Source organism: Notechis scutatus, chromosome 2, assembly GCF_049901735.1.
Source record: "Notechis scutatus isolate UNSWTSFEM ecotype Mainland chromosome 2, rNotScu1.2, whole genome shotgun sequence".
Lineage (NCBI taxonomy): Eukaryota > Metazoa > Chordata > Lepidosauria > Squamata > Elapidae > Notechis > Notechis scutatus.
The window spans coordinates 211,533,367-211,554,559 of NC_142010.1; the positions used below are offsets into that span (position 1 = coordinate 211,533,367).

Here is a 21,193-nt window from a genome sequence, read left to right on the forward strand (position 1 = left end):
ATTTCTTATAAGGTCAGATCCTGAAGCATCCCTTAAAGAATGGCAGAGAATGTTCTATTCAGAGGAGATGGTTCCAATAATAACCAGGAATTAAGACTTTATAGTGCTCCCCCACCATTTTGAATTGTCTTCAGAATTCTGCTGTACCCACAGAACTGGGGTTAATCAGCTAAAGCAGCTGTCACCTGTCTGCAAGTGAGGAACTGCCTTCTGTATTGTTTGTGCTTTCTGAATGATTTTTAAAGGCAGAATGTCGTAACATTCTAATATTAAGGCGTAAGGTGAAAAGTCACTGTTGCAAAAATTTATTGGCTATAAAAAGAGTCACAAGTGAGCCACCAACCAAAGCTGGTCAAAGGACCCCTATCCATGGCCTTTACCTTTCGATCAACTGTCCAGTCCTGTTTTTTCCGGTAGGGGACCAAATCTTCTAAATGACTGACATTTTAAAAACTACTTTAGCTACCTATTCTTTGGATTAAGAAACATTTCCTAAGTGTATGTAACCGAATTCTTTGCAGTTCAAAAGTTATATGCAAAATCCATTTTGAATCCTGATTTTAGCTGCAGTCTATAGAAAACAAAAAACTATGAATCCAACAAAGTATCTGTGGTCTTTATCACAGATACTTTCACAATCACATTTCATTTTTTTTAAATAAATCAGTTCAATTATGACTGTCCAATTTTACAGCTAAATATTCAAAATAAAGTTTCACTGCTTAGTAGAGCTTCCTCAAAAATAGGTGTATATAGCATTGTATCCTTATTTGTACTTGCATTTTCTTACTTCAAGAAATTTAGCTGGATAAAGAAAATGTAACTTATTTTTAAGAAATATACTGTCTTATAGTTCTGATACACAGTATGTCTATAAGAGTAGATTGTAAACTCCCTTTTATGTATATATCAGATGTAAATGAGTGTGAAGTTTTTCCGGGGGTGTGTCCCAATGGGCGTTGCATCAACAGCAGAGGCTCTTTTCATTGTGAATGTCCCAGTGGTCTGACATTGGATGGAACTGGCAGGGTGTGTTTGGGTGAGTATTTCCCTTAAGTTTCTATCGATCTACATAAGGCACTACAAGTTACCCTGAAAGAATTCCTCAACTTTTATCATTCATGCACATTAATCTTTTCTAGTCTGTTATCATCCAAATGCTGTAGATCTGCAAGTCTCAGAATCTTAGACATCTTCGTTAACCAAAGAAAAATGAGATAGGACAGGTGTTTTTTGCATTTATTGTGCACGTGTTCAGGTTTAACTTCAGATTCAGAGAGGCTAAAGACAAGAATTACATACTAGAATTATATGCACACACACACACACATGTACCTATATACATACATACGTGCAAATATGTTGATCATAAATGTCTACAGTGATTCTCAGTCATCCAGGTCATGATTGTCCCAAAGGTGCTTCTTTCAAGAGGCAACTGGACTTTCTGGTTTTTCTTTGAAGACATTTTGCTTCTCATTCAGAAGAAGCTTCCTCAGCTCTCTGGCTGGATGGTGCGGGGATGGAAGGATTTTACAAGCCACTCTTGAAGACAGCAAGGTCCACATTTTGGACAGAGAGGACCATTAGTTTGAAAGACGGGTTAAAGAGGCCATCTATGTCAACATTGAACAGCCCTCTCCCAACAGAGGGGGAGGGATACAACATCATCTATCTCCAGTCTACAACACAGTCCTTTCAACAGTTCCAAGAAGCCCCGCACCCATTTGCAGCATTCAGGTGACCCTGATGACACAAATAAATCTCTGGGTGACTTTAATGACCCGTTAAAAGAATGCAAATGATCAGCTGTCTGCAAGAAGTATAAATCCTTCCATTCCCCACCATCCAATTCAGCTGAAGAAGCTTCTTGGATGAGAAGTGAAACATCTTCAAAGAAAACCCAGAAAGTCCAGTTGCCTCTTGAAAAAAGCATCTTTGGGATATATTGATCATATTTATTGGAAAGGAAGTCTGCTTAATACATGGAAGTTGTTTCCACCTAAGACCTCTTCTAGATATCACAGAATGTCCGAAATGCTCAGGAAAATATATGTAATGCAATAGCCTCTGTTTTGTTTTTATTGGTTCATTTTCAGATGTACTTTCCACCCACTTCTTGGAATTTCACATTATATTTGTACTTGTTAGATGCCAGCATTTTGCAATGCATCTGTAAACATATTGAATTAATTTTACAAAACAACTAAATTGCAGTAAAATTAAAAACAGGGCTATGCTTCTCTCACCATAAAATAACATATATAACTTTCCTAACTCTATTATAGTGTAAACATGTATTCAGAATAGGTAATACATTTAAAATTACTTCTAAAAAGATAAACCTCTGCAGGAATTTTGTCAGGCTGAACAAAGCAGCATAGTGGTGTTACAATTGCATGTTCTAGTCCTTTTGTACATGCATGCAAGATTATAGTGCAGTGATAGCTAATCTTTTCGGTACCAAGTGGCCAAAGCAAGCGCATACCCACGCATCCCAAATATGCAACACACGCGCATGCACCATGCCACTGCATATGCATGCGACCCATGCACGTGCCCCTCCACACATGCACCCACGCGCATGAGCTCCCCGTGCATGCACCTCCCCACGCATGCACAGCAGAGACCTGAAGATCAGTTAGCCGGCAGGAGGCGCATACACACGCACACATGTGCAGCATAGCCGAGCTAAGATGATGGCTCTGCTTGCCACCTCTGGCATGCATGCCATAGGTTTGCCACCACGGTTTAGTGCATATACAAAAATTTACAACATAAATCTACCATGCTGTTTTCATCCTTCTGCCCTCTTGTATATATGCTACTTTGTAGTAACTTCTGTGATATTGAGAAGACTTTTTTCTTTAAGAAGTAATAATCGTCTGTAATTTGTTATTATTTTTAATCCATAAGAAAGACTTTCAAGCATAGTTGCGGAAGAAATAGCATTCTTTTGAATTCATATTTAATTTGAATTAATTATGATTAATATTTATTATATTTGACAAGTACAAATGGGAATCTTTCGTATTTATCTTTCCTATTAATTTTAATGACACATGTAGATATCCGAATGGAGCAGTGTTACCTGAGATGGGATGAAGATGACTGTGTTCAACCTGTACCTGGAAAATTCCGTATGGACACGTGTTGCTGTGCTATAGGTGCTGCTTGGGGTTCCGACTGCGAGGAATGCCCCAAGCCAGGCACAAAAGAATATGAAGACTTATGCCCCAGAGGTCCAGGCTTCTCCAACCGTGGGGATATTTTAACTGGAAGGCCATTTTACAAAGGTAAAGAATAATATTTCAGACAAACCTTATGTGCTTCATTAATATATATTTATATGTATGTATGTATGTATGTATGTATGTATGTATGTATGTATGTATGTATGTATGGCATTCAGCTTTGTTCGGGTATTTTCCCACGTCATTGTAGTTGTTCTTTTAAAGTTGTAGCAACGTTTCAGCAGAATCTCATCTGCCATCATCAGGCTTCTGTATAGTGTTCATCTGTGAGTCAGACTTTGGTGGATGGAGCGAGACATGATGTCCCAGATGTGCTCAGTTGGATTCAGGTCTGGGGAACGGGCGGGCCAGTCCATAGCATCAATGCCTTCATCTTGCAGGAACTGCTGACACACTCCAGCCACATGAGATCTAGCATTGTCGTGCATTAGGAGGAACCCAGGGCCAACAGCACCAGCATATGGTCCCACAAGGGGTCTGAGGATCTCATCTTGGTACCTAATGGCAGTCAGGCTTCCTCTGGCGAGCACATGGAGGGCTGTGCAGCCCCCTAAAGAAATGCCACCCCACACTATTACTGACCCACTGCCAAACCAGTCATGCTGGAGGATGTTGCAGGCAGCAGAACGTTCTCCATGGCGTCTCCAGACCCTGTCACGTCTGTCACATGTACTCAGTGTGAACCTGCTTTCATCTGTGAAGAGCACAGGGTGCCAGTGGCGAATTTGCCAATCTTGGTGTTCTCTGGCAAATGCCAAATGACCTGCACAGTGTTGGGCTGTAAGCACAACCCCCACCTTTGGATGTTGGGCCCTCATACCACCCTCATGGAGTCTGTTTCTGACTGTTTGAGCAGCCACATGCACATTTGTGGCCCACTGGAGATCATTTTGCAGGGCTCTGGCAGTGCTCCTGTCCCTCCTTGCACAAAGGTGTAGGTAGCGGTCCTGATGCTGGGTTGTTGCCCTCCTACGGCCTCCTCCACGTCTCCTGATGTACTGGCCTGTCTCCTGTTAGCGTCTCCATGCTCTGGACACTATGCTGACAGACACATCAAACCTTGCCACAGCTCTCATTGATCTGCCATCCAGGATGAGCTGCACTACCTGAGCCACTTGTGTGGGTTGTAGACTCCGTCTCACGCTACCACTAGAGTGGAAGCCCCGTCAGCATTCAAAAGTGACCAAACCATCAGCCAGAAAGCATAGGAACTGAGAAGTGGTCTGTGGTCACCACCTGCAGAACCACTCCTTTATTGGGGATGTCTTGCTAACTGCCTATGCTTTCCACCTGTTGTCTATTCCATTTGCACAACAGCATGTGAAATTGATTGTCAATCAGTGTTGCTACCTAAGTGGACAGTTTGATTTCACAGAAGTGTGATTGACTTGGAGTTACATTGTGTTGTGTAAGTGTTCCCTTTACAAGGACTCATAATCCAGCAACTACAGGTAGTCTTTGACTTGCAACAATTCGTTCAGTGACTGTTCAAAGTTATAAGGGCACTGAAAAAAGTGACTTATGACCATTTTTAACACTTATGACCATTGCAGCATCGCCATGGTCAAATGATCAAAATTCAGATGCTTGGCAGCTGACCTACCTTTATGACGGTTGCAATGTCCTGGGATCATGTGATCCCCTGCGACCTTCTGACAAGCAAAGTCAATAGAGAAGCCAGATTCACTTAACAATTGTGATATTAACTTAACAACTGCAATGATTCATTTAACAATTATGGCAAGAGATGCCATGAAATGGGGCAAAACTTAGTTAACAAATGTCTCACTTAACAACAGAAATTTTATGTTCAATTGTGGTCATAAGTCAATGTCTACCTGTACAATTTTAATAGATACCTTTTGATTAAAAAAAATGAAATCCTTATATTAAATACACAATTGTTGAAACAATCAACATAAGTCTCTTCCCTCCTCTGCTATGCTTGGAAGATCTTCTCCAAAACATATGAAATATATACTATATATGATGCAATTATTGAAGCAAAAACAAATAAGCGTTTTCTTTTTTTCCCCTCTCTTCTTTTGAATTAGCTACAAAGGACTTTGAATTTGGTAAGGAATGAAAGTTCTTTCCCCTAGAGATATTTTCCACTCAAAATCATATTTCAAAGGGGGATCATACTTGCTTTTGTTCTTTTTCAAATGAGGGGGGGGGGGATGTTGAATAGCTGAGAAAAAAGGCGAATGTTATTCTGACTGGCAAACAACCAGAAAAATGGCAGGGGGTGGTTGAAGGGGGGGGGGCGGGCGCGGGGGGGGCGGGGGGGGGCGGGGCGGGGGGCGGCCCGGGTGGTGGGGGTAAACATTTAAGCAGCTCTTCTGCACAGCATTCCTAACAGATGTTTTTTGTTACAGATGTTAGGAAACTACTAAATGCATCTGCCTTGTAGGGTCTAGTTTTACCATTGTATAGTAATTTAAAGGAGAATGTGGAAAGTACATCTTTACTACTTTATCCAGGATGACAAAAGGTTCTTTCAAAAGTTTGAAATATGCAAGTGTTATGCAGTCCTATACATGGCATTGAGTAGCACTTATCCAAGTCTTTATGTAATGAATTGCAGCCAAAGAGATTTTGTTCAGTTAAGTATTTTTGTCTCTAGTTTTTGAATCAGATATAACCATAAATACAATTATATTTCTTTATTGAGTCAACTGAATTGTTGAGCCTAATTTTGAAATAATGAAATTATTTGGTAATACACATTTATAATCCCCAGACTACTGTCTGAATAATCAAGGAGCCCTCTCAGAAATGCAAGATTGGCCATGCAATCGATCCCTTTCAAGGCAGCATTTCAAGGCAGCATTTTCAGATATTGTTTACCAATGCTTTCTTCAGACAGCTGAGAGGCCAAAAATCACTGATTTGGCTTCTGTACCTAAAGCAGCCTAGAATTAAAGTCTCTTCACTCAAGTCCAGTGCTTTAATCATTAAACCAAGCTGCTATTCCTTAGGATTTTGTTCGTTTTTGTTTTGTTTTTGCATTTTATTAAGTCTTAACTCCTACTAACTATGTGGACAAGCATGTGCAGTTTTCTAGGCAATATTATGAGAAATGGTTTGTACAAAAACATCCCTTTTGTATATAGGATGTTATTACTATTTTAATTATGACTTCACAAACTTGCTTGGTAATTTAATGATTTTATTGCCTACATCAAAATAAATCTATATCTTTTCGTATTTAATCTAAGTGACATGTTATTAACTGCCAACCACAAAGAAGCACAATTCCTAATTTCAGATAGTGATATCTTTCTTGTTCATCACATTAAAGCAAAAATGAAAGAGTTTACTATGCACTTTGAGAAAATATGGTTTCATAACTAATTCATAGTGGTCTGAATTTTCTTTGGAGAATTATTTTGTGATGAAAAGATCTACAAAATAAGTATAAGGCATTCAAATGAATGGAAAATTAAAACCATTTATCACTTATTTATAATCATTGTCCAGATGTATTCCTGTGCTTTATGATGTTTTTAAGGCTGTATGTGAGTACATTTTTCTATCTGATAACTAACCTCTTGAATCCATAAAGTATGCATTTATTTTCTTGTTGCAGATATAAATGAATGTAAAATGTTCTCTGGCATGTGCACAAATGGCAAATGTAGAAATACGATTGGAAGCTTCAAATGTAGATGCAATAATGGATTTGCACTTGATATGGAAGAGAGAAATTGTACAGGTAAATTGTACATATAAAGGATTGCTTTATCTTCACTGCTTTATCAGTTGAGAGACTTCTGTCATTAAATTCTCACTACCGATCATGTGTATCGATCTTTCAATAAGTAGTTTGAAAAGTATTGATATCAACCTCTAATGTTCATTAGAAAACTAAAGCATTGCTTTTCTCAACATTCCTACAATCTAAATTTAGATTGTATGTCATTTTGAATGGCTAAATAACCAGATTGTAAAGATTTGAGTAGTTTTGTTCCACCTTCCATTTTTCTACCAAAACTAACCATTTTTGTACACTTTTCATTTTAAAAATATTTTGAAAAATATCAGTGCAATAGCCTGTCCACAGGTGTTCAAGATCTACAATGGGGGAATTAGATGTTTGTAAGTAAGGTTATGCATGCTTTGAAAATGATTCAGAAGTATTTTGGACCTCTCATGTAAGCAACCTATTTGCTATTCATTAACGCAGGCTAACTTTTCAGACTCACGTGACAGTATATTGCTGTAAAAGTGGGAAAGTTGGGCTGTTTTAATGAAAAGCAGAAAAGCATTTCTTTCAAATTTTCAGCCTTAAAGGTAAAGCAACTTTTACATTCCAGTAGTTGCTAGCTCTGGGGTCTTCTTGCTCCATTTTCTCTCTGCAGGCATTGTTAATTCTTTGATCTTGAATAAATTAATAATAATAATAACAATAATAATAACAATGACAACAAAACAAAACAACAACACAGAAGCAACAAATTTTTCTCCAGTTCTTTTGTTTCTGATAGATCATGCTAATATGAAGCACGCCTTTAGAAAATATTTATCTCGATCTAATTTAACACACAATGCCACAGTTTAAAAATGCTAAGTCCATTGCTTAGAGTGCTAGGTCCAACATTTTGTTACTAATATACTCAGTGTGTCTTTTTAAAAATACAGGTAGTCAAGTTACAACGGCACTGAAAAAAGTGACTTATGACCATTTTTCACTCTTATCACCATTTCAGCATCCCCACAGTCACGTAAATAAAATTTGGATGCTTGACAACTGACTCATATTTATGACGGTTGCAGTGTCCTGGAGTCATCCCCTTTTGTGATCTTCTAACAAGCAAAGTCAATGGGGAAACGAGATTCACTTAACAGCCGTGTTATTAAATTAATAACTGCAGTGATTCACTTAACAAATGTGGCAAGAAAAATTGTAAAATGGGGCAAAACTTGCTTAACAAATTTTCAGTTAGCAACAGAAATTTTCAGCTCAGTTGTGGTCGTATGTTGAGGACTACCTGTAGAAATCTCATCTTTTTTACTCTAAGGAGAAAAGCATAAGTAAGAATCTTGCTGACAGTAGAGTGCTTGCGAAGATTTCTTAAAATGCAATTGTACTGCATTTAAAATAACAATAATACTAATGTAAACAAAAATAGGAAAACTTTCAGAGTCAAGAGAAAAGACAAGTTATTTAAATTATCATCAACTGGCTAAGTTTGTTTAAATATGGCTTCAACCTTTCTAAATAAATCACTGTCCAACATTGTTCTGAAAGGAAAAACAATTCTTTAGCATCTAAAAAAAATCTGAGATTTAGTTAGTGACTTTATACATCTGTGAAGGATAGTTGGTTACATTGTGGGTGGCTGCACATTTAAAGTGAAAAGAAGTTTGTTCTGGAACGGTAGAAATTAAATCACCAGAGTAATGTAAAATGTGTGTGGCAAGACATGTAAATCAAGGTTTTCTTGGTATTAATACTGCTGCAGTTATTTCCTTGTTTATATAATGATTGTTTTCCTTGTTTTTATAAAGATTGTATTCATAAAAATGTTCTTGCCAAACTTAACTTAAAGCTTGGAAAGAAAATGTTACCCTGAATTCTTACACTTATCATGTGTAAGGAGAATTTCCTTTTCCTCTAATATAGAGTCACTTCATCACTAGGAGAAAGGTCAATTCTCTCATTAGGGGAGCAAGGCCAATTTCCCAGTCATTAAATAAAAAAATAGAGTCCCACGTGAGTTTATACTCATGCTATCACATTTACCTTTCTTTCTTTTCTCTCGTAATGTGTAGTGAGAGATTAGAATGTCAACTGAGTAAGTCAGGAAGAGGCTTGGCGTGCTGTTCCAGGAAGGCCTTCTGCTCTTTTTTGTGTCAGAAACACGCATAAGTTAACGTTTTCTTCCGTTCTGCTGCTAGATTGGGAAGAATATACTTGAAATCTTCCTTCAGTCTTAGAATTTTGATTGGTTTATCTCACTTCTTTTCCAGTCCAGCCAATTTGAGAAGTAACTTATGTTCCTGTCCTCTTATACATTCATTAATAAGGGTGGGCGAGCTTTCTGCCATTTTTTTCAGTTTGAAGCAGAAAAGAAAATGCAGGAAGAGAAGACTTATTGGTTGACATATTTGCCAGCCAGCTGTTCTGAAGATCTCAGAGCAATGTGAAAGAAGTGTATTTCAATATCAATCAATCAATAAAGCCTTTGGTTTCCTCCTGGCAGTATCTATCTATTTGTCCATCTGTCTGTCTGTCTGTCTATTTGTACATCCATCCACACAGAGCAAGTTATAAGATTAAAATGCCTATTACAGATATGATAGAAAGTATAAAAAATTATGAATATCAACATAAAATCAAATCTAATTCTGGTTGTGGTTATTGAAATTCAAATGCTGATTAACATGGCCCCCAGAGTGAATACCAGTTCATGTTATCTGTTTCCAGATTCATGATGTAGTCTTTAAGTATGAAGGTGGATGGCATAACATAGATCAAGACTACCATACTGCATTTTCCATGGTATATCTTCTTGAGACACTTGTATTATTTTCCATAGTGCAGACAGTAACCTAGGAATCTAGTAAGGTTAACTTCTATCCTCCTTATGAGGTCATTTGCTTATAAATACTTTCAGTAGAAAGGGAGAAATTTGAGAAGAATGAGAAGGAATAAATATTGATTTATTGTCAGTGATTGTAGAAATTGCTAGTTATAGCAGTGCATTCTTTCATTATATAAATATCACCTTCTTTTTCAGTCATTATTCTTCCAATCAATAATTGTAAGGTTCCTGGTGCCTCTGCATTTGAACCGTATTCTTGTCTCTGTTCTTTGGAGAACTAATTTATTCGATACTTGTGTTAACGATAACATTGTTTCCTTTTTTTTATTCTGGAACTAGATATTGATGAATGCCGTATCTCACCTGATCTTTGTGGAAGTGGCACTTGTGTCAACACTCCAGGAAGTTTTGAGTGTCAATGCTTTGAGGGCTATGAAAGTGGATTTATGATGATGAAAAACTGTATGGGTGAGTGGTGGAGCTTTTGTAGGTTTTTTTTTTTTTTTTTTTGCAGCTTTAAATTCTCCACGTGCGTTGGACTGGGAATTTTTACAGTTGGGGTACAACAATTCTTTATCTACATATTTATGTACTATGCTATACTATACCATACTACACTACACTACACTACACTATATTATATTACAGGGGTCCCCAACCCCTGGGCCGCAGTGTACTACCAAAACTTCAGCCGTTCGGAACCAGACAGCGGAAGTGGTGGATGAGTGCACATGTGCGCATTCCCACTTGCATGAGCAGAGTGCGAGCACATGCACTCATGCTCCATTAATGCAAGCAGTGGAGTTGCACATGTGCCTGCTGCTCGCATAGACTCATTCCGTCTCCTCCCCCCCACCACTTGATGGTCCACACAGTCAGAAAGTTTGGGGAACTCATTATGTTATGTTACATTATGTTACATTACATTATTCTACTATACTATAATACACTATACTATATTTTACATGCATTTTAATCCTGATTGCCATTTAATTATTTTAGTTTGCTTTAGTGATGTGTGCTATTTTTATTTTGCATTTTTATTTGATGATTTGGTATACTATTCAGAGTCATGATATCCCATAATAGTACAAATAAGTGCTATGGGACTAATGGAAGCCACTAGCACTGAATCTAAAAATAAAACTCTTTCTCTTTCAGGACAACTAGCAATACATTGAACTAAATAGTAGTCTAAACCAGGGGTCCTCAACCACCGGACCGGTACCGGGCCGTGGAGCACTCTCTACCGGGCCGCAAAGAATTTTTTAAAAAAAATGGCGGCTTTCTTCACCTTCGGTGAATGCTGCTGGGATCGGGATCAAGGACACAAATGAAAGAAGGGGAGGGAGGAAGCAACCGAAGCCTGTCCTTCTCTCTGGGTCAGCTCTCTCAGTCGCTCTCTCGCTCCTCCACCAGCACAGGAAGAAACTGCTTCAAAGAAGCGGGGGCCTTTTCCTGTCGCCGCAGCTTCCCTGAAGCGCCCGTTTCTCCCCCACCCCACCCTGTCCGCCCGCCCGCCCGCAGTGCTCCGTTCTGCCTGCCTGCCTGCCTTCGTTAATGGTTGAATCGGAACAGCTTCGGCTGAGTAAAAGAGGCGAATAGTTATTATTCTCAGCCGAAGCTGCTCCCAAACAACCAGAAACTAAGGCAGGCAGGCAGGCAGGCAGAACGGGACACTGTGGATTGAAGGCGCGGGGGTGGGAGTGGGGTGAAACGAGGCGCTCGGAATAGCTGCGGCGACAGGAAAGCCCCCGCTTCTTTGAAGCAGTTTCTTCCTTGATGGTGGAGCAGCGAGAGCGAAGCCTCCTTTCTTCTCCCCCCGCCCCCGGTCCTTGAAAAATTTTCTGCTTGAAACCGGTCCCTGGTACAAAAAGGTTGGGGACCACTGGTCTAAACTACAGAACAAGGTTTTTCAGCAATAACAAAAGATCACATACTACTTATGAAAAGTACATGGGTCTTAGCACTTATTTTGCTGCTTATAGTCTAGAACAAATCTCTAAAAAATATGGTGGGACATGATCCTTTTGCACATATTAGAATATATATAAGAACTTCAGAAATAGCAGTAAAAGGAAATCTCAATATATTGGGTTTTAAAAGTGTAAGTAGGATTTTGTAAGCACCAAATTACCCTTATTCCTGTAATATCATTATTTTGTTGCTTTGCCATATACACTGAGAGCTTCTGCACTGTAGACAAATTCCTTGTGTGTCTAATCACACTTGGCCAAATAAAGTATTCTATTATTATTACAAAATGTAGAAGAGATAAGTTGCCATTGTTTTTGTAAACAGGGTCTTAGAATGTAATTGTTTCTTGTTGCTTCCATGTCCATTTAACATGTCCTTTAAAATCTTTTCAGACATAGATGAATGTGAACGTAACCCCCTTCTTTGTAGAGGTGGGAAATGCTTGAATACTGAAGGAAGCTTTCAGTGTGACTGTCCTCTTGGCCATGAATTGTCTTCATCACGTGAAGAATGTGTGGGTAAGTTTCATGCATTAATGAATAAATTGTTCTGTGAATAAATCATCTATGGTGTTGCAATAGCATAATATAAATTCATCCACTAATGCATTAAAAATTGTTTTACCTGGAACATTTGGATTACCTATATACCCTACATACTGTTTCCTTTTGGAGAAAGGAGTCTTACGCAAATTTCAGAATAGAGAAAACAAATAACAAACAAAGAAAATAAAGGCAAGATATGAAAGAAAATAAACTAACTAAATCTAGCTTACGCTAACACCATTCACTGTAATTTTCAACAATTTCCTATCCTTGATGCCATTCTTTGCTTCCACCAAATGCACCACCAATTCATAGGCTATCTTTATAAACATTATTTTGTAATAGTTATTAAACCCACCATCCAGTTACAACTGGTGAAGTTTTTTGGGTGAGAAGTGAAATGTTGTTTTCTTCTTCCTCGAGGAAAAAACCCGTCCAGTTGCCCTTTGAAAAAACACCTTTGAGATAAGCATTCCATACACTCTCATACATTCTTTTATTTCCATTATGTACTGCTTTTACCCATAATTTATATGAGGATTAGTCTCAATTTTATTTTTTAAAAATAATGACATATTAAGAAGGGTTATAGATATTCAAATTGAAAGGGATTGGAAAAGGAAACTAGGCATTGTTTTGTAGACATTCGCTTGAAAAGCTTACAATATGGGTAAACATTTTCTAATTGGAGCCAAGGACACTTCACATTATCACTGTGTATGATCTCATAAACATTGATAAAGATGACAAGACTGCAAATAAACAAATCTATATAGCTGCTCATGTACAAAAATAAATTCTGAGTGGTAGACAAAATAAAAAGATTTCTGATTTCTCCACTTTGAAAACTATAATTGGTTGACCTTTAAGATAGTTCACATTGAGGTACGTAAGATACAGTAAGGTAAAGATTTATTTTTCCTTCATTATCTTGAACACATTTTTAATTTGGAAAAAAGGTACTTGTTGCTTCTGTTGTTTTTGTGAACACTTAAGCTATTATTATTTGCTTTTACATTCTTGAAGTATCTGTATGTATATTATTTTCTGATTTTCTTAACTTCATAGCAGAACCCCCTTTCATAATATTGCTAGATTTTTGCCTGTTAAAAACCTGAAAAAAAGACAAGAGCTGAAACAAGCAAATTTTCTTTTTCAGATATCAATGAATGTTCTCTTAGCGATAACTTATGTAGAAATGGAAAATGTGTGAATGTGATTGGAATGTATCAGTGTTCCTGTAATCCTGGGTACCAGGCAACTCCAGATAAGCAAGGCTGCATCGGTGAGTACTAGAAATGTTAACACCTGTCAGTTTTATAATATTTTTTAAATGTGTTCTTTTCAGACTTTCAACTTCATAAAAAACTAGCTCGATACCTGTGCTTCGCTACGAAACTATGTTGTCGGGCTTAGTTTTTGGGGAGGAAAATAAGGGGGGGGGGAAATCTGCCTCTGCCTACCAGCATCCATTGGTATTCTTCAGGCTAGCATCCTGTCAGTGTGTGAGAGAGTTGAGGGCTGTTTGGAAACTGAAAGAGTATTTGCTGTGTGAGCAAGAAGGAGACAGCAAGGAACCTGAATGTGGCTTAGGTCAATTGTTCTGTACTAAAGCTGCTTAGTGCTGTGGAACCAAGCAGATTTTTTTTCAGGTGAGGAGTAGAACTCCTTAGCATCAGAGCGTGTTAATAATAATATACAAAATACTAATGCTCTGATATTCATTTCGAAAAATCCTGTCTTAGTGAGCACCTAGAAGCCAAGAGGAACATACGTGCCAAATTTCAAGTTTGTAGGTTTTACGGTTCTGGAGATTTTGTAATGATGCATGAGTGGTATTTCACTTTTATATATATAGATAAGATGTAGCTTCAAGTTCTATAAAGCTGTGCCACCCTGAGTACACCTCAGCACAAAAATTACACTCTGTTACTTTTGTTAGTTTAGCTTTTGGAAATTTTAGTTTAGTTTGATAGGTTACATCACAAAATATTGACTTAAGTCCTTCTATTGATAGAGATAGCAAAGAAATGTGAAAACTGGGAAATAAAAATGCAGCTATGAGAAACAAAAAAGTGATGCTTTATAAGATACATGTCTCATCTGTCCCAAATATACTCTCCTAGATATTGATGAGTGCATGATTATGAATGGAGGCTGTGACACTCACTGCAGTAATTCAGAAGGCAGCTATGAATGTAGTTGCAATGATGGATATGCTCTGATGCCAGATATGAGGAGTTGTGCAGGTAAGATAAAGAGGTTTGACTTTATTTCTTATACTGCATCCACAAGGAGAACAATGAGAAAACATTTAGCTTCAACAATAAAATTAGTACGAATTATTATTCTAACAAAAATGTATGGTTCCAGTAAAGTACAACAAAGTAGCAGTATACACCAAATATCAGGTTAAAAAATAAAAATGCAGAAAGGAAGGACAATCTCTGCAAATCTTTGCAATCTTTGCCAAACTCACATGTATAGCATCAAATGGTGCTTTATTTAAAAAAAAAACATGAATAGATCTCTCTCCTATCTTTCTCTTAAAACCTGTAAATTAGGAAATATTTTAAACTTCTGAAAAGGAAAAATTGTTTAATATCTAAGCTAATAGTTTCCTCACAGATTTTAGTCTGAGCATTAGAACTATTCATTTTCAACAAGAAACTCATAAGGAAATTTTTTTTAGGCATCAGAAAAATGTACTGAAATATCAGGGGAAAGCAAGTCAGGAATGAAAATAGCCCATGGGTTAAATGCATAGGCAGCCACAACTTCAGCTGCTTTTATAAAAATGACAAAAACAATGTCACACAGTCGATGTGCAAGTTCTGCCCCTTTGGAACATTCATATAACATAAAAATACATATGTAGAGTGGCAAGATTTTGGCATGGTGCTGCTGGATTAGTGATTGCTTCATAAAAGGAATAAGGGAAGTATTTTTATAGTGTAAGAATCACTCCAGATTAGCCTAGCCAGACCTGGGCAAAGGTTTTCAGATCCCTCGATATTAGAATAAAATAGAAATGATGGTAAATGTTTTACAGTAGTTCAAAGGAATAAGTAAATCCTATGGCAAAGTCACTATGCAGAAATGTAGGCAAGGCAGCAAGTTGGGAAAATAAAATATGCCTGGAAGCAAGAGGATTTTGGGCATTTTAATACAGTTAAAGACTACAAAATGTTGGCATCCTACAGTTATGCTGAAAAAAATGTGTGCCCCAACAAATATTTCATAGCAGATTATATAATGATGCATTGGAACATTTTTTCCAGTTTTATTACTGGAAAATGAAAGATCAAATGTGATGATATTGAGTGGTTTTTTTTTTCAGATATTGATGAATGTGACAGTAACCCAGATATCTGTGATGGTGGACAGTGCATTAACATTCCAGGAGAATATCGTTGTCTTTGTTATGATGGATTCATGGCTTCTGTTGATATGAAAATATGCATTGGTATGTGAGATAGTTATAGATTTCAGAGGTTCCCTTTTATAAGATAATGTTATAAAATGGTAACATACAAATAGGGGAAATGAATTAGATTTTTTTTCCTGTGCTTAAATGTAGTTTTAGTTAAGATAGAGATTTAATTTCAGCTTGTGAAAATGCTGGGAATATAATATATCTTGACTTTATTTGAACCTATGATATTCTAACAAACTAATTTTGGATGGGAAGATGGCATATATGTTAAATTGATTCATTGCTGGTCAGAATTTTCTTGAATGGTTGCTCATCAAATTGAATAAAGATATCAAATGGAATAGCATAAAATGTAGTACTCAACCTAGTATATTTAACCTTTTTATTTATAATTTGAATGAAAAAGCAGAGGAATTGCTCATCAGATTTGAAATTCACACAACACTTAGTGAGATGACTAATACTTAGGAGACATATATAAAAAATATGCTGAAAAGATGCTTCAAGGGGTGTTTTGCTCTAACCTTCATGAAATAAAAGCACCCATTTTATTCCATACCAGGCATGATAATAACATTATTGAAATATGTTTGGGAATTGAAATTGATCAGAAGCTGAATTTGGGGCTATTGTAAATTGTGGTGTAAAAGGGCAATGCAATCTTAGATTGCAACAATACAAATAAAGTTTCCAGTTCTCATGAAGAAATAGTTATGATACAGTATTGCTCATACTCCATTTTGACAGAGAGCTGTTCAGATGCCAAATTTAAAAAAGATTCAAAAAAGCTAGCATATGTTTAGTAACATTGTGGTAATAATGTACCTGGTCAAGCTTAGCCTTGATGTATGATAGTACTTTTCAGGTAACTAAAGGGTTGTTTCAATCATCATTCCAAAGAGAAAAAAAAAATAAAGGTCCTGGGTCTTAAGGTAGTATATGTGGATAAATATTTAGAAAATCATCCAACATTAAGATGGCCAAAAAGAATAGGATCATGTTCCCTTCTCCAATGTATTCAAGCAGAGGCTGGACAGTCATGTTGGAGATAAAATGAAGACCCAGATTGTTAGGGGTAATATGCTGACTCTGTAAAACTGCTTAGAGAGGGCTGTAAAACACTGTGAAGCAGTGTTGTTGTTGTTAGTTGTGAAGTCGTGTCTGACCCATCACGACCCCATGGACAACATTCCTCCAGGCCTTCCTATTTTCTACCATCCCCCGGAGTGGATTTAAGCTCACGCCAACTGCTTCAGTAACTCCATCCAGCCACCTCATTGTCTGCCATCCCCTTTTTCTTTTGCCCACAATCGTTCCCAGGACTAGGCTGTTCTCCAGTGAGTCCTTCCTTCTCATTAGGTGGCCGTATTTGAGTCTGAAGCAGTATATAAGTCTAAGTACTATTGCTATTGCTATACTTTATAATTTGAATCTCTGTAGTAAGCAGCAGAATGCACTTGTTGGTTTAAATGTCGTCTTCCAATTCTATAATTCTGCATGGTATTAAATAATATATTTAAGTAATTTATTAATCTATAACAATTCTTTGATTTTGCTAATCAAACTCTTTTAAATGTTAGCCAAAATGTAGAAGACATTTTACTTTTTTATACAGATGTGAATGAATGCGATCTAAATTCGAACATTTGCATGTTTGGAGAATGTGAGAACACCAAAGGATCCTTCATTTGTCATTGCCAGCTGGGTTATTCTGTCAAGAAGGGAACCACTGGATGCACAGGTATGATACTACAATACTATTTTTAAAAAACAAACACAAACAAACTTAGATTTGCCTCCGTGGAACATTTTTCATAGTTAATGATTTGGGCTTCCTTCTCATGCTACTAAAAAGGGGGAATTCTGCAGATAAGTGGATGTTTTCAGGTGGAAGAGGTTATGCTGGTGAAGCATAGTGTGAGCATGACTGATCCTAGATGGGGGAGGGTGTACAAGTGGCTCATACAGTGCCATGCGACTGGGCCAGGGCAGTGAGTAATACTGGGTGGGTGGGGGGGGGGTGCAAGTAACTTGCTGGGGTGACTTGTAACTTTCCCTGCCAGTTTCCCCATTCACTTTGCTTGAATGAAGCTAGCATGGCAAATCACAAATTCAGTCACATGCCCAGGGTGTGTGTGTGTGTGTGTGTGCTGTAACTTTTGTAAGTATGAGCCAACTGCCAACTACCCAGATTATAACTTTGAAGGGTTGCTAATAAGCCATCAACTGATGACTACCTGTAGCTGAATTTGAAATCCCAGCACTTGAAATTCTTGTACATTGTTTTCTTTAAAAGCAAATGCATGCTCATCAGAACAATATTATAAGGAATTTATGATTTCCACATGCTTGTTTCTCACCTAATTTCCATAGATATGATGACAGCAGTAGAAGTCAGATGAATGTAAAATGCTTTCTATGAAATTTGCACAGCAGTTTCTTTCTTTACCTTTAATTCATCCTTTCTTGCATGTAATTCAAGACACGTGATTTTTAGTTTGTTTTGGATGGTTTTTTTGTATTTGATTTATTAATATTTTTATTGGAATTAAATTGTACCTCTTCTGTCATATCAGGAACTCCAAGAAAATGTGACACTGAGAGGTGTGGCAGGTTTTCTTTTCATGTTTTATTGGTTCTTTTATATATTTTGATACTTTTCTATAATCAATTGCTTACAATTGCCTATGTCACTGTATTCCTTTCTTAGGTTTATGAACTTAATTTATATTTAAATTTATATTAAATCCATGTTTTGATTTATAGGAATTGTTTACAGTTATTGTATCAGTTGCAGATGTTATAAAAAGAGAAATAATCATGGTATTTAAAATATGTGGTACATTAAAGCCATTATCATTATTACCAACCTAGCTAACACTTAACAAGTTAGTTAAAAGTGTCAATGTTTTAATGTTTAATGTTTGTTTGTTTGTTTAGATGTGGATGAATGTGAGATTGGTGCCCACAACTGTGACATGCATGGTCTGTGTTTCAATGCTCCGGGAAGCTTCACATGTAGCTGTAAGGAAGGATGGATTGGAAATGGAATTAAATGTATAGGTGAGTAAAGATAAATTGATATGGTTGTTTGCCTCATAAAAAGGCAAATGTAAGTTATGTGTTCATTTTAAAATTGATTCTATAGGTTGATCAATAAGATAACTAGCTAACTGACACCACAGTAAAAAAAACCAGTTGTATATATATTATGGGGAAATGGATCTAAAAGAATTTCAACAAATTTCAGATAGAATCTCTCTTCTCCATATAGGCTAAATCAAATTCTTCCATTTTGCATATGGATATATTGGTTATTTTGAGAGAAAACTTTATAAACTTATCATTTAAAATTGTATATTTGTCAGGATTTCCTACTTGAAAAAATAATTTCAGACAACTGCTGCAAGAAGAATTACCTTCACTGTCAGTTGTAAATTAATTCCCAATTCCCAATATTGCTTAGGCTGTGTATGCAAAAATTAAAATGTAGCTCTGAGAATTTCAGTAAACTAACCCCATTAGCACCCCACCCCCAAGATATGAATGAATTATATAGTATCTTCTCTCCAATTTCAGATGGTCTTTTGATTCCAAATCTTCCTGTCGTCACCAGTATTTTAAAATATACATCTGTATATTTCATTGTTATTAACTATTCAAATATAACCATTATCAGATGAACGCAGTGAAACTTGTGTGATCTCTAGAGTTTCCTGAGAGGGTACCACCTTGTGGGATCATAACTACTCTCATAGTTCACCAAATGGTTTTATGGCCTTTTTAGAAGAACTGAGATAGCATTTAACCAATTCATCAATTTTCTGAAGTTTCAGTAATAAATATCAAGTTAAACTTTTTGCTTTTTCAAGAGAATTATATCATAATGATTGAAGCCAGTACTAATAGTCTTTAAGCCAACTTCTGCTAGCTATTTGCTTCTGTAAAGCCAAATAATGGTTACTATTAATATGTTTATGATTTTTCTCCTTCTTATTTGCTTTAATAGATCTTGATGAGTGCTCTAATGGAACACACCAATGTAGCATAAATGCTCAGTGTGTGAATGCTCCTGGGTCATATCATTGCACCTGTGCAGAAGGATTTACTGGAGATGGATTTATTTGTTCAGGTGAGAGAAAGTTTAAACATATTTTATGAAAGAATTATATGTAATTTAGAAGTGGAATTCAGAACTTCATGGGACAATGGATTGGTTCAGCATTTACTTTTATGTGAACCTGAATATGGAGTTTCATCAAAATCCTAAATCTTCTCATATATCATTTTGAAATACAGATTGTTTTGAAAATGGTGTATATATTCCTTGGAAAATACATTTTTTCTACTAATAAATTTAAGAAATAGTAAACAAAATGAATTTCTAATCTATAAATGCTTAATGCTGTAACATTTCCAATTCAATAGATATTGATGAATGTGCAGAAAATATTAATCTTTGTGACAATGGACAATGTCTTAATATTCCTGGTGGATACCGTTGTGAGTGTGAGATGGGCTTCACTTCAACTTCCAATAGCCGAACTTGTCAAGGTAATTCTAATCTCATTTTGAGTATCTAGATTGTGACTGAGCAGTTTGGGCTTGTTGGTCGGAAAGCCGATAGTCCAGATTCAAGACTCGAGTGTCGCATGATGGGATGAGCGCTTGTTCTCACCCTAGCTCCTGCCAACCTAGCAATTTGAAAGCATTCAAATACGGGTAGCTAAATAGATACCACTTCGATGGGAAGGTAAGAGTGCTTTGTGACATCATGTTGGCTGCATGACCGCAGAAATGTCTTTGGACAGCGCTGGCTCAATGGCCCTTGAAACGGAGATGACCACTGCCCCTATAGTCAGCAACAACTAGTGGAGTAAAATCCACAGGGACTCCCCCCCCCTTTTGTGTGTGGAGAATTGGGATCAAATATGAGGAGGTAAATTCCAAATACTAGCAGTTTTTGTATGGTGCAGAATACACACCACAGGATACACCATATAAAGCTAGCTATTCTTCTCAGGCAAAATGACTTTGTTTAGATGAAGATTTGCACTAGAAGTTTTTATGGCTTTGCACAAATTGTTGCATTGAACAGTGGATTGACTATTTTTGGCAATTAACAAACAACATGTAGAAAAAAATGTTCTGGTTATAACGTATGTGTAGGGAAATATATTAATAGGGATTTTAGAGAAGTAAACATAAGAATTTTATATTTGTGGTAATATATTTTTCAGTAGATTTCAAAGTAAAATGAATGATTTAATTTAGTGACATGGCTGTGGTCTCTCATGGTTCAGATATATCATATCCACCATGTTTATCTCTACTGTGATATTTTAAACTTATTATTGTAGCTCCAGTTGTATTATTGTGTTTATTGCAGTCTTTATTTTAACACTGTTCTTAATTATGATTTTATCAGTT

At 36.7% G+C, this 21,193-nt stretch overlaps 1 protein-coding gene across 1 annotated transcript in view; it reads left to right on the top strand.

The window, feature by feature from the left end:
* Nucleotides 1-21,193, top strand: part of FBN2 (fibrillin 2) — a 121,797-nt gene that overhangs the window by 59,410 nt on the left and 41,194 nt on the right. The window contains exons 23-34 of the mRNA XM_087957992.1: nucleotides 914-1,039; nucleotides 3,069-3,296; nucleotides 6,847-6,972; nucleotides 10,145-10,273; nucleotides 12,175-12,300; nucleotides 13,487-13,612; nucleotides 14,454-14,576; nucleotides 15,668-15,793; nucleotides 17,379-17,504; nucleotides 18,704-18,826; nucleotides 19,773-19,895; nucleotides 20,192-20,317. Coding sequence (XP_087814118.1) covers nucleotides 914-1,039; nucleotides 3,069-3,296; nucleotides 6,847-6,972; nucleotides 10,145-10,273; nucleotides 12,175-12,300; nucleotides 13,487-13,612; nucleotides 14,454-14,576; nucleotides 15,668-15,793; nucleotides 17,379-17,504; nucleotides 18,704-18,826; nucleotides 19,773-19,895; nucleotides 20,192-20,317 — 1,608 coding nt within the window. The remainder of the gene's footprint in view (nucleotides 1-913; nucleotides 1,040-3,068; nucleotides 3,297-6,846; nucleotides 6,973-10,144; nucleotides 10,274-12,174; nucleotides 12,301-13,486; nucleotides 13,613-14,453; nucleotides 14,577-15,667; nucleotides 15,794-17,378; nucleotides 17,505-18,703; nucleotides 18,827-19,772; nucleotides 19,896-20,191; nucleotides 20,318-21,193) is intronic.